The sequence below is a fragment of the Gymnodraco acuticeps genome, unplaced genomic scaffold (assembly GCF_902827175.1).
Source record: "Gymnodraco acuticeps unplaced genomic scaffold, fGymAcu1.1, whole genome shotgun sequence".
NCBI classification, from domain to species: domain Eukaryota; kingdom Metazoa; phylum Chordata; class Actinopteri; order Perciformes; family Bathydraconidae; genus Gymnodraco; species Gymnodraco acuticeps.
In genome coordinates, this window is record NW_022992250.1 from 216,367 (window position 1) to 229,780 (window position 13,414).

Here is a 13,414-nt window from a genome sequence, read left to right on the forward strand (position 1 = left end):
GCCCTGACTAATCACAGGTTGGCAGGGGCATGAAGCCTCATCTGATTGGTCAATCCCTCCCTTTTTTTTCACCAAGAGAAGCCAATTTCGGCTGGCCTCCTCTCGCAACAGAGAGTGCTATCTACTGTTTCACCATAACATCCAGAGGGGCGCTGTTTCACTCTTTGTAAAATACTCAATGAGAATGGGGGAGAGACGGGCCAGCACAGCAGCAACACACAAGAAATAATTTCCGAAACTAAACTAAGTGTTTTTATTTATTTATTAAAATTATTACTACAATCCGAAAAAACTTGGCCTCCAGGAGAAAACGCCACTGCCCATGTCAGGCTGGATCATGCTGGCAGCAGGCTAGGGAGGTAGGCCTCCTTACCTATGTCTTCCCAGAGCATATTCTGAGTGTCTTGGTAGGTTGAAGTGCCTGGAAAACCTCCAGCTTACATTTCCTGCTGGCTGGCACTGAAATACTTCCCACGCCGACTCTGTCATCTTTATCTTATTCCTTGGAGTGTCACTGTATCGTATTCAACTGGTGCCTCAAAGTAAGCAGTGTCATGATATGGTGCATCATGGTACTGCAATGCTTCCAAGCAAATGCTTTCAGTCTTAGAGTACTCCACGGATTCAGCTATGCACTAATATAACATTGTCAGAATTGTGCTGGATACAGAGATATAATATTTTGTATTCAATGCATTATTCTTGTAAAAAATCTGGGCCAACATAATGCAGTTCATAATTCACAGAGTAGATAATTTAGGGGCAGGTATTGTTTTCATTCTATTCTGTTGTTAATCAATTTCTTGCGTTTCAGCTTTATCAGAGCTGGCTGTCGCTCTGGAGATGGGTACACTTGTTATCACCAACGGTACATCCCTGATGTACGCCTACACTGCAGAGCTTTACCCAACAGTGCTCAGGAACACAGTGACAGGCGTTTGCATTACTGTTTCCAGAATAGGAAGCTGCCTTGCTCCTTTTTTGTTAAGCTGAGTGAGTCAATTTGTCTTCAATATCAGGTACTACATACTACACTTTTATCCAAAGCGACTTACATACTCAATACTGTGGGCAATCCCCACAGGAGCAATTTGGGGTGAACCTGTGACCCCCTGATCCAAACACCAGCGCACTATTCCACTGCGCCACACGCCTCCCATTACTCCCATACTATGTAGTTTAACTTGAATTTGTGTAAGCACATCGACACATTTATGTGGATAATCAGCACCTATTTGTTGTTTGGATGCTCTGTACACACTTTTATTTTCCCCTTCTCCTTGTACAGGTGAATATTTTGAATACCTGCCTTATATCACACTGGGGACTCTGGCTGTTGTTCCTGCCTTTACTATTATTTTCCTGGCAGAGAGTTTTGGTGGACAACTTCAAACTATTCAACAGATGCAAACAAGAGAAAGTAGCTTATGGGGTAAAACATAGTCACCGTAGCAGAAAAAAACAACAAGGTAATGTACCCAAACAACCACAGAACTTCCTGATACTGGATGTTCAGACAAGATAATGGCAAACAAACAAAACATCTCATATCATTCTTTAATATAGTCACCAAAACCAACCCCTCCTTATCCTCATCATCTACATGACTGTTAAGAGGATATGATGATGGTGGCATCACTTTTTATAGGTTACGTACATGTTTATGAGGTTAAAAATAACTTTCAAGCTCCATGGTACAGTTGAAGTCAAATGCTTTCACAAATCTAGTGACATCAATTGTTATTATTCTCAGGTATTATAAGTGTAAGGAGATAAGATGGTTATCCAGTTTTTGCTTCAGGCAGATAACAGTGAGGCTCCTTGTTCAAGGGAAAACGTCCCTTCTGCAACCTTTTCCTTTTCTTCTGTGTTTGTGAGTTTATAGGGTGTCTTCTTACAACATCTAGGGTTAATAAAGAAAACATTGATTCAGATGCAGTAATGGTTCACAGATACTGAACAGTGCTGTTGAGGCCTGAATGCACTGAGTGAATTACCACATAATGTAATGTGTTGAGTCAGTGTGACTGGTTAGAGATGCAATTTAGTTTATAATTAAACTGGATACGTGCAGTTAAGTCAAGCACTGTTAATCACTGACAGACACTTAATGACTATGTGACACAAATAAAAAATATCATTACAAAAAACACAATCACTGCCAAGATGTTTGTTTATTTAAATCAATCTGAATGTCCATTTTAATAAGACTAATTTGCTAAGTATGAGCAATATAATTATAACTATAATATCTATATCAGTGGTTCTCAACTGGTGGGTCGCGACCCAAAAGTGGGTCGCGGACCCGTTTAGAGTGGGTCGCGGATGTGTGAGTGAAGAAAAAATTGGATTTTTTTTTTTTGGGGGAAAAGTCAAACTTTTATTTTTAAGACCCGATTTTCTAACGCTGTGCATGCAGTCGGAGTTGGACTGGAAGTACCGGAGACCATAAACGGTTTTGAAAACTTCTGTCACATAGTGATCATCTTCTCAATAAAATATCTTTGCTGATGTTTTTTCGAGTCTTCTGGCCAATCAGAATCAAGATTGTTGCCGGAAGTCCCCACGGAGAATAACTTTGCGGTAGAACTCTTTTTTATACATCCATGGTTACAACTTCAGATAGAAATGAACACATAATGAAATATGACCCCCGGTTTGATGACTGACAGGTCACAGAACAATGGGAGCTATCTACCCTTACCCACAATCTCCTCTTTACTCTTCTCGCAGCAAGATGTCAGAACAAAGTGAAAAACAAACAATGGCATAAAATATTATTAATATGTCGGGTAGTAATAGATTTATTTATTTTCTTCTCAGTGTACCAGAATGCATAGTTTATGTTAGTATTTCTAAAAATCTCCTGGGGGAGAATCCCCCCAGACCCCCTGCTGGGATCAGTTCGGGATAGTTCAGCTTTGATTCCATCATCTCATTAAACCTTTTTTAAAAGCATACTTTAGTTCTGTGAAGGGATATAATATTGTATGCTGAAAAGCGTATATATTACAGCACGATTTTTTGTTGAATAGATTTGAGTGCTTCAAAATGTTGGGTCGCGATGTATTGACCAAGTAAAAAGTGGGTCCCGAGGCCTGACCAGTTGAGAACCACTGATCTATATTATTTGGAAATACATATATTTGCCTTCTGGTATTGATCTTCTCATCAGACTGTCAGAAAATAAAGAAGCGTATTTCATAAAATGATTATTCATGTTAAGCTGGCTTTGCTATAGTGTGCTGTTTGCCTTCATCTGGTTACACATAATTATGGCTGTGGTGAGTATATCATTTTTAGTTTCTGTAATAAATGTCCCTGGTGGGTTGAAGCCGAGTGCAGGAATATAGCAGGGACAATTATAATTTTGCTAGAATACAGACCTAGACTATTCTGCCTTTTTTATTTTTTATAAAAGCAATTGATAACGTGAAAAGATCATTCTTGAAGGCACTAGAAAAGGAAATTACCAAGTGGAAGTTATATGGTGGCAATATAAGGACATATCCTAGGCCGCTTTTTTATAATGTTAGCCATCAACTTTTAATCCAACTTAATATGTTAATATATAATCGTCTTTATTATGAATATGATGAATTGTAATTTATTTATATTTGTAGAAAATTGGTTATTTGGACTGTTTTTATTATTTATTTATGGGGGCCATATTTTTTTGTTTTTATTTTCTGTCTTTCATTCACATACAAATATATATTTCAGATTTAAAGCATACAGTTAGCCATGTTTCTTTCTTTTGATTTACTTGTAATGCCTGTAGACAAATGAGTTTTGAGCCAAGTACATATTTGCTTTTTAAAAAAGAAAATTCGAAAACCAAATCCAGCAAATGTTTATGTTAATTGTAATTAAAATACAAATGATTATGTTTAATAAATAATATCAATGATTTCTGGGAGATTTCGTGACAGGAAGGTGCAGTTTTACCCGGGGAAGTGTTGCATGTGACTGATGGTGTCAGGCAGAGGCATTCCATAGCTCTCGGGCAGCAGGAGGCTCAGCAACCCCGACGCAACTGTAATGCTTCCCATCAGGATGTAAGGCAGTGAAACGGAATAGCTTCCTGTGGCAGCACATCAAAGGAGGAGACAGTGAAAAACAACCATGGCCACAGCAATTAAAAACAACAAAAAGACAAAAGGTATAGAGACTGTAAGGATTTTATGTGGCTGCATCAGTACTTTAAATCAAATCCAATACATCTTTAAATAGAAGCCTCTAAATTTGAAGTGAAAGAGTTAGTCTATCCGATGTGGTTGCTAATCAAGCCTGCTTTTAGATTCTTTGTTCTTGTGACTTTTGTTCTGTTTTGTTTCAGTGGAGGTACCAGCTTGTTCTAACAAGAGGTCAGTTGGGTAAGAAACAGCTTTGTGCATCCAAATAATGATATGCTTGGGAAAATGTAAGAAGTGTAAAATAAGGCAGAGGTGAGAGCCTCCTTACTTAAGTAAATGAAGTATGGGGCAATGATGCTGCCTATTCTGGAGGCCATGGAGCAGGCCCCCAAGGCCGTATTCCTCAACACTGTTGGGTAGAGTTCAGCTGTGTATGCGTATACAATAGCAAATGCTGTCGTCACCGCACACTTCCCCATCATCTCCAGTGTTATGGAGAGATAAACCAGGTCTAGAGCGGGTAAAGCATTCAGAGGTTACATTGTAAGTTGAGTTATATAAAATGCAAATTCAATTATCCGCAATTATGTTTGCTTGCAATTGAGAAATCAGACACATTTTACATCTAAAAATACTATATAATGAGTGAACCTACATAGACAAACAAATGACAAAAGGCACAAAGCTTTGTTAATCTACTGTGAAAATGCTTCCTCTAAGGTGCATACTTGCTGGCATGAGCTGTACGAAGAGTAGAAACACTCCTCCCATGAAGAGGGTTGATGAGAGACTCAGTCGTCTGGACCACCAGCGAAACATTACCCAAGACAAAGTGTAGGCTGGTATCTCAACCAAAGCTGACACGAAACAGTTGAAGTAAGCGTTACCGTGAAGGTTTGCCGTGTTCAGGGAAAGAGCAAAGTAAGCAATGGTCAAGGTGTTCCTGTGGGGATGCATTTTAAACATTAATATCAATTTAGAATACGTTTTTAGTTAGTAGATCTCAGGCATGACACAACAGCGTAGTCAGAAAACAAATTAAACTCATATTATTGTTGTTCCTTTTCTAGAAACTCTCATCTAGTGTTTCACAAATTGCAAATTGGGGCCACTAAATATTACCAACCCATTCCCAGCTTTGATTTATTTTTCAAACGTAATTACAATGGCCCTTATAAGCCACTTGAGGTGTGATACAGTCTATGGTGATGACTGATACAAAAACTGAAATGTTAGTGTTTCTTTCAGAAAGAATGTCCATGCAGTTTGTAACTTATCAACCTGCTATGACGAAGGATATGGAGATTACGACTTATTTCCCGTCAGACTAAGTTAAACTGTTTCTAAATCAAACTGCATCAGTTTTCAGTAAGGAAGTGAGCACAGGATTAATACAGGCATACTGTGCAGTTATGAAACCTGATTTTGATCTGAGTTGCAGGCTTCACAGCACCTGACAGGTCATTATTTATTGTTAGTTCAATGGACTGTCATTGGGCCTGAACAGTGTGCGTATGTGCGTTTGGAACAGCGTGTGTTCAGTATATGTCTGCGTGTGTGTATTTGTGCATGCAGGGTCACTGTACTGAATGTGGGGGGTCAGCAGGGACTCACCAGACCAGCCACAGCGTGAGGGAGATCCAGCGGATGTTTGGGGAACGGAGCAGGTCACAGATGTTGAGGGCCTTACTCGTCTCGCATTGAAGTTCTTTCTGTGGGGCAGCAGAGCCCTCAGAATAACAAACACTTAGCAAGCAGAGCCATCACTCTAGAAATAATTTCATTAGAGAGATGCTTGTGTATGAATGGCCACTTGCTGAGTGACCACATGCATGTGCACGTGTTCACACATGTAGTACCCAAATGTCTGGATCAGGATTAAAGGCAAAAGTTCAATGTGCAATGAAGACTGGGGGGGGGGGATTCTTGTAGTAATTAGGAGTAGAGGTAAAGGAAACAGATTTCTCCAGTTTATGTTTAAATTGTAACCTGTCTTATTTGTTATCTCCCCTTAGTCATAATTCTCAAAAAATACAAATCAAATAGGTAGTGTGATCATATTAATGTGAGTGTTGTAGTTTTGACAGTTTTTTCTTAGGTTGTCCAGTTCCTAAATTGTTGATAATTCACAACCCAACACCACATCTTTTGAATACATTTTTAAGTAAAAAAATAAAAAAATAAAGTACTAAGTAAAAAAATATGATACTGGCTTATCATATTAGGAAAAGGCCCTGTGCCCAGTTTTTATACATTTACATGAACAGTTTTTTTGCAGTGAGATCTCACCTGCAAAGGACTAAAGATGACCGGCGGTGGCTTGATTTTGTTCTTTTTAGCAGCATCTCTCACTATGGCCTCTGCCTCCTCCACTCTGCCCCGAGACAGCAGCCAGCGAGGAGACTCTGGGATGAACCTGCCTCAGTACACAACAGAGAGAGAGACAGATGTTGAATCCCCCAGAAGAGAGAAATTATTACTGTACGGTAAAGGTATTTTCTTTTACCTTATTCCGAGTCCTTTGACTGCTCAAATGATCCTCCATAAAAGTAAAACATACCTAACAAAGCCTTGATAAAGTTGAAAAAGGCTGATGCTGTTGCAATGATGTTACTGTTATTACATTGTGAATATAGTGACCATATATATGTATGACACTTTTTCTTAAATGTATACCTAATCCGACAATTATGCATGCATTTTAATATGATAGAGTAGATCAAAAAAATACATTAAAAAGTAATTGTCATAATGTCATAGTCACAAGTTTAATGTCACAACACCACAGCCCTATAACATTTATATTTTACTATCAAAGAAGGACTGTATTTATTATGTTTATCAACTACGTGATTAATTGGGAAATTTGTTCAGCTTTAAAAAAACAATCTGTTTAGCTTTTGATTGATTGATTGATTGATTGATTGAAAAGTTTATTAACAGCTTGTATATTGGGTACAGTACAGTACAGCTCAAAACATACAATTGTTAAGGGGATGCAGACCAGAGAAAGACTTTCGTCTTGTTTACATCAGGGTCCCCCATTTCCAATTCATCATTTTGACAGGAACTATGTTGATTAATTGATTGACCTTCATGAACGTAATACTTAAAGCAACGCTGTACACTATACACCACTCAACACTGTAGAAAATAAAACACTTGAAATGAAACACAGCCAGAGATAAAATCTACTAGAAAAATAAGAACCCTACACATTCAAGCAAACACACCTACCTACCACCAGAGAGGCACATAGAGGAAGCCAGGCAGGGTGAGGCCTAAGAGAAGCATCCTCCAGTCTCTCAAGAAGTAGGCTAACAGTGGCAGGAACATGTAGCCTGCAGCAAAGAAAAGACTCACACCTGCGGTGGAATAAATTGTCCGAACTTTTGGGCTCAATATCTCTGTCCCTGAAGCACAGGAGAAAAGGGGGGAGATTTAAAGCACAGGCAATGAATGACAAATTATTTTTCATGGACAAGTTAGCAACTAAATACAGCTGAAATCATCGAATAGAGGCAAACAAAAGTACCTAGCACAAACGCAGCCACATAATTAGAGATTTGTCCCATCCCGACAATAAAGAACAGGGCGCAGAACACGGGCCAGGATGGAGCGAAGACCATGATGAATGTGAACACTGTCTGGATTGCCATGGTTACAAACAACACTATTTTTCTCCCAAACCTAAAAATGATACAAAGCACACGTAAATGACCATGCAAGTAGATGCAAAGGTCAACAGTTTTACTGTCGGGTCACTCATTACTGATCCGCGAGCTGCATGATACTGACTGGCTGTCAGGAGAAGGAGAGAGCGCTCCGTGTATTATTCCCGTGTTATAAATTGCTGTACACTTTTGAATAATGTGGTTAATCTACTATAATTAGCTTGTTTAATATCAAATCATATCAATATGTTTTAAAGCACAATAAATAACAAAGAAGACCTTTGACCGGCACTTTTCTCATTTTGTCCGGAAGATTTAAACTTTAACGGACATGTTGACCGGCAAACAAATATTCTAACGGGAACTCTGATGTTCGGGTCAAATTGACCTGGGACATATTTCAGGGTTTAAAAAAAATACAGAACTAAATTCAACATGCACAATTCCTTATATATATTGTCTTTAACTCATTCCCCAACAATATAAATGAAATATATGATTAGTTTTTGAAAATACTCTTTGCTGGATCAAATGTAACAATGGAAGTGTCCATTGTTTTTTGTGATAACAATTTAATTTATGTTAAAAAAAATACACTGTAATAAAAACTTGTCAAGATCTGTCTGTGTTTTGTCTTGTCTTTTTCTGTCTTTGGTTTCCTGTTTTGTTTTGAAAAGTGTTCACCTCCTGTTTTGCCTGTTGCTTTCTGTCTGTTTTCCCTCCCTGATTACCCGATTGTGTTCACCTGGTGCCCCTGTGTTTTCTCCTCCTTCCTCACCTGTCTCTTGTTTGTTTGATTAGTCATGTGTGCATTTAGGTTCTGTGGTTTCTGTTAGTCTGTGTTAGTTCCTTGTTGTAGTTTGACGTTGTTCACGGGGAAGAGTTCTGTTTTGTCTCATATTTGCCTTGGAATAAAGGTGTATTTTCTGTTAATCTGCATTTGGGTCCTGCTTGCTTCGCTCATCCCTGACAGAAGGAACTAACCCAGAAATGGGCCCAGCAGATCCGTTCGAGCTGGAATTATTAAATTTTTCCTTTTTTTTGGCTAATTGCTCGGATCGATGGAAGAGAGCACCCGGAGTTCAGCAGCAAGAGGCTGTGTTATCGGAGGCGCGCCTGATGGCTAGAGAGAAACCAGGTTTGGTGAAGTTCTTACCTGGCTGGATTTCAAAGATCTACCCGGTGTGTGATTCCCGGTCTGCTAGCCCCAGGCATGCTAGCTCCCTGTCTCCCAATTCCCAACCTGGTACCATACGCCTCGGTGGCTTCCGTCTAAAATCAACCCATGCTTCTGCCCCAGTTCCTGCTCCTGTCCAGGAGTCGTATTCTGGAACTCGTCTGGCTTATGGAGGTCCACGGAGTATTCAGGCGGATGCAAAGAGAAGGAGTCGCAAGGCCAAGCTAGCAGCCCGAGCCCCAAGAGCCATGGTTCCAGCCCCAGTCCTTGCCCCAGCAACCATGGTTCCAGCCCTGGTTCCGCCCCAGCAGCCATGGTTCGGGCTCCAGTACAGGCCCCAGAAGCCATGGTTCCGGCAACAGAACCGGCCGACACAGCCATGGTTCCGGCCTCAGTTCCGGCCCCAGCAGCCATGGTTCCGGCTTCAGTACCGGTCCCAGAAGCCATGGGCCCGACTCTAGTTTCGGCTACAGGGCTGGCTCCCCAGCCGACGCCAGCTCCCCGAGTCTTGTCGGCGTACCGCCCGACTCCAGCACCTCGTCTCCTGCTGGCTCTCCAGCCGACGCCAGTTCCCCGAGTCCTGTCGGCGTACCGGCCGACTCCAGCACCTCGTCTCCTGCTGGTTCCCCAGCCGACGCCAGCTCCCCGAGTCTTGTCGGCTTACCGGCCGACTCCAGCACCTCGTCTCCTGCTGGCTCTCCAGCCGACGCCAGCTCCCTGTGTCCTGTCGGCGTACCAACCGACACAAGTTCCCTCTCAAGTCCCCTCTCAGGTCCCATCTCGAGTCTATTCTCGAGTCCTCTCTCAAGTCCCCTCTCAAGTCTCCTCTCAAGTTCCTACCCGAGTCTCCTCTCGAGTTCCCTCTCAAGTTCCCTCTCAAGTCTCCTCTCAAGTTCCTACCCGAGTCCCCTCTCAAGTTTCCTCTCGAGTCCCCTCTTGTTCCTTCTCAGGTCCCCTTTCGAGTCTCCTCTCAAGTTCCCTCTCAAGTCTCCTCTTGTTCCTTCTCAGGTCCCCTTTCGAGTCTCCTCTCAGGTCCCCTCTCGAGTCTCTTCTCGAGTCCCCTCTCAAGTCCCCTCTCGAGTCCCCTTTCAAAACACTTCTCAAGTCCCCTCTCAAGACACTTCTCAAGTCCCCTCTCGAGTCCCCTCTCAAGTCACCTCTCGAGTCCCCTCTCAAGTCACTTCTCAACTCTCCTCTCGAGTTCCCTCTCAAGTCACCTCTCGAGTCCCCTCTCAAGTCACCTCTCAAGTCTCCTCTCGAGTTCTCTCTCAAGTTCCCTCTCAAGCCCTCTCTCGCGACCCCTCTCGAGTTCCCTATCGAGTCCCCTCTCAAGTCACCTCTCGAGTCTCCGTTCAAGTTCCCTCTCGAGATCCATTTCAAGTCACCTCTCAAGTCAACTCTCAAGTTTCCTCTCTAGTTCCCCCTCAAGCCCTCTCTCGAGTTCCCACTCAAGTCCCTATGCAAGTGCCGTTGGAGGTTCCGCTGGGGGTCCTGCCAACCCCATGTCCTGTACCGTTGGAGGTCCCGCAGACTGCTCTCCTGCCGGGGGTCCTGCCAACCCTATGTCCTGTGCTGTTGGAGGTTCCCCTGTTTGGCCTTCGCCCCACCCCGAACTCTGCCTTGCCCCCGGGCCGTCCGCCCGAGTCCCCCTTTTTTAACTCTGCCTTGCCCCCGCGCCATCCGCCCGAGTCCCCCTTTTTGAACTCTGCCTTGCCCCCGGGCCATCCGCCCGAGACCCCTTCCTTGAACTCTGCCTTGCCCCCGGGCCGTCCGCCCGAGACCCCATCCTTGATCTCTGCCTTGCCCCCGGGCCGTCCGCCCGAGACCCCTTCCGGGTCCTCCGCTGTCAGCCCAAGCCCGTCCTCCAGACCCCCTCCACCCACCCTGTTGAACTTATACAATAAGTGCTTACTTAGTGATTAACGTTTTGAAAAACGAAAGTTAATCTTTCACCACCTGTCAGAGAGCTGCCCCGAAACGAAGGATCCAGTGAGAACACCACAGAAGAAGATGGAAGAAGTTAGCGGGTTCTTCCACCTGTCGTCACACACCAGGTCCCACTGAAAACACACAGGCAGTATTTAAGTCTTCACAAAAAGTAGCAATTTCTTATCAAAAAACGGTCTAAAAAGTACCACAGGAGTGCATTTGTATTTGTATGTGTATAATCATAACAATTATCATAGTTATATCAAAATAAACTTACTTTGCAGAAATTTGAAATGTTGGCTTTTTTAACAATTATAACCTAATGGCTTATTTATTTGTTATTACTGGAAATAAAAAGTGTTTTATTTATTATGTCCAAATATGCACCTAACGAGAGTGGAACAAATATTAGACACATCTTTGAAAATGTAATACATTATTTTTTTAGTTTCCAACGATTGATAACTTGGTGGCTGAACAATTAATGTTATATGTGAGGCAATTTCTTGTAGATGTTGAAAATATCTCTGAATCTATTGCAACATCAAGATGAAATGTAGTTTTTGCACTCAATTTAAAAACTCTAAATTACTAAGTAGGCTACTGTAGCCTACTTGAGTAAAATGTTGAGAATTTGTATGCTACGTCGTACTCGTACTTCTACTCCACTACAATTCAACGGTAATATTGTAGACTACATTTATTTAATACTTTTAGTTACTACGCATATTTTGATTAATAATGTGAAATATAATTTATAATTGAGTTACAATTGGAGTAAATGCAATGCTACCTTGCAGTATACAGAGTAATTAACTAGCTGTAACTGTACCACTTTTGATAACACTTTAATGTATCAATAATTATAATCAAAACATATGATAAATATTATTCTGGGATGGGCTAATCTGCATAATGAGTATGGTATGGTATATTTTGAAGCTTATTATTTTGTACTTTTACTTCAGTTACATTTCAAATGAAGGAATGTTCTTATCCTACACACTCCGGTTATTTCACTCAAGTACAAGATCTGAGAACCTTTGCCGCCTCTGCTTATAGCCTACTTCCTTTATGAATATCATATACATTCCTCATGCGTCATCTCAGTGTCAGCTGCATCCCAGAAGCGACGCAGACCTGTGCACAAACCTCCGTTATGATGGTAGAAATGTACACGCTTTGGTCATACTCCCACCCATCCAAACAGCTCTCAGTCGGCACATTAGACATGTTAACGTCGACCCCGGGCAGAAAGCCTCTGTCCGATAAACTCAGCACATCTCCCAGCCTGTATCTGGAGCACTTGCTGGGCACCAACGCGCCGCTGTTGCTGTCCAGCTCCAGCGGGATGCTGTGGTTCCTCCACGCCGCCGTCAGGTTCACGTTTGCGGGAATGACGCAGCGGTGGGGCGGCGTATCGGCGACGAAGACGATGAACATGCCGCTGAAACCGTTAGGGATGACGGTGAGACAGAGTAGGAAAAACACCTGCTGCTGGAAATGTCCCCATTCCCCGAGAAAGGCAGTTGCAACCTCATAGTCAGTCATGTTGTTTGTGTTGGCTTTTTGCTCCTTGCACACTGTGGAAGGATTTTGAAGTGGGCTTTTAAAAAGGAGTGGTTTTGTTACAGCTTCTAAACCATCCCACCAATACCTGCTGTATTCAGTGTTGGCTGAGATTTTCCTAATTAACCGATATTGAGAACATTAACAGGACACATACAGTTCCTGGATAAAAAAAAGAGTTACACAATGAAACTACTATATAGCCTATACTGTCCACTTTGCACCAAATAAACATAAAGTACGATCTACATCTATGTCAACATGTTAGCTTAGATTACGTTTGACAAAATATAGCTTTGTTCAGTTTAAACTAGGGCCGGGACTTTAACGCGTTAATTAAGATTAATTAATTACACAAAAATTAACGCGTTAAAAAAATGAACGCATTTTAATCGCACTTATTTTTGCACCGCGGAACGTTTCTCACTGGATGAGTTTCAGGCGTACCGATTATACTGGAGCACCAACTAACGTTCATGACTTCAGACAACAACAAACCACAGTGAACAACAGTGGGAAATGTTGTTTTAAAAAACGGACGGATGGAAGCGTCGATAAGAGCACGGTTGTGTGCAAATTATGCAAAAAGGAATTCGCATATCACCGCAGCACATCAAGCCTCAAGTATCACCTCAATGCAAAACATATAGCAGCTAGCGTGGAAGCTAGCGTGGACGTTAGCCTCTTTTATCGCGTTCACACCAAAAAGAGCCGGTACTAAAATTAGTTCATGAGAACCTTTTTACCCCCACGAAAGTCCCTGCTAGAGAGCAGAGAGCTGCTAGAGAGCAGGGACTTTCGTACGACTCTCTTGTGAGAAAAGAGCTATATGTCTGATTGGCTGGGAGGATTGCAAACCACGCCCCGTAAAACTCCCAAAAAGTTTGTGAAGCCGCCATTGTCGCCATATCCTCGCATTAGCATTATTA

General features: G+C 42.1%; 1 protein-coding gene across 4 annotated transcripts; it reads right to left on the bottom strand.

Annotated features, from left to right (window-relative positions):
* Nucleotides 1–542: 542 nt before the first annotated feature.
* Nucleotides 543–12,496, bottom strand: LOC117540063 (solute carrier family 22 member 5-like). 4 transcript variants are annotated; one of them, XM_034206484.1, is made up of 10 exons: nt 12,069–12,496; nt 10,944–11,047; nt 7,672–7,826; nt 7,378–7,549; nt 6,426–6,552; nt 5,751–5,844; nt 4,865–4,993; nt 4,465–4,647; nt 3,949–4,084; nt 543–1,903 (listed from the first exon to the last, which is right to left on the bottom strand). In XM_034206484.1, the coding sequence occupies exons 1-10, from the start codon at nt 12,465–12,467 to the stop codon at nt 1,798–1,800; spliced, it is 1,605 nt and encodes a 534-aa protein (XP_034062375.1). In that variant the 5' UTR covers nt 12,468–12,496; the 3' UTR covers nt 543–1,797. The 4 variants fall into 4 exon arrangements, with proteins under 4 accessions (XP_034062375.1, XP_034062377.1, XP_034062374.1 ...); XM_034206483.1 differs by having other exon boundaries at nt 546–1,903; nt 4,865–5,079; nt 5,751–5,848; XM_034206486.1 differs by lacking the exon at nt 7,672–7,826 and having other exon boundaries at nt 544–1,903; nt 4,865–5,079; nt 5,751–5,848; nt 7,370–7,549.
* Between the last annotated feature and the right edge of the window lie 918 nt (nt 12,497–13,414).

Excerpts from the sequence above, each read along its gene's own strand:
- LOC117540063 (XM_034206483.1), bottom strand. The coding sequence starts at position 12,467 with ATGACTGACTATGAGGTTGCAACTGCCTTTCTCGGGGAATGGGGACAT. Across the intron at positions 11,048-12,068 it reads TTTCTACCATCATAACGGAG|TGGGACCTGGTGTGTGACGA; the intron begins GTTTGTGCACAG and ends GTGTGTTTTCAG. Across the intron at positions 5,080-5,750 it reads CTCACGCTGTGGCTGGTCTG|GAACACCTTGACCATTGCTT; the intron begins GTGAGTCCCTGC and ends GCATCCCCACAG.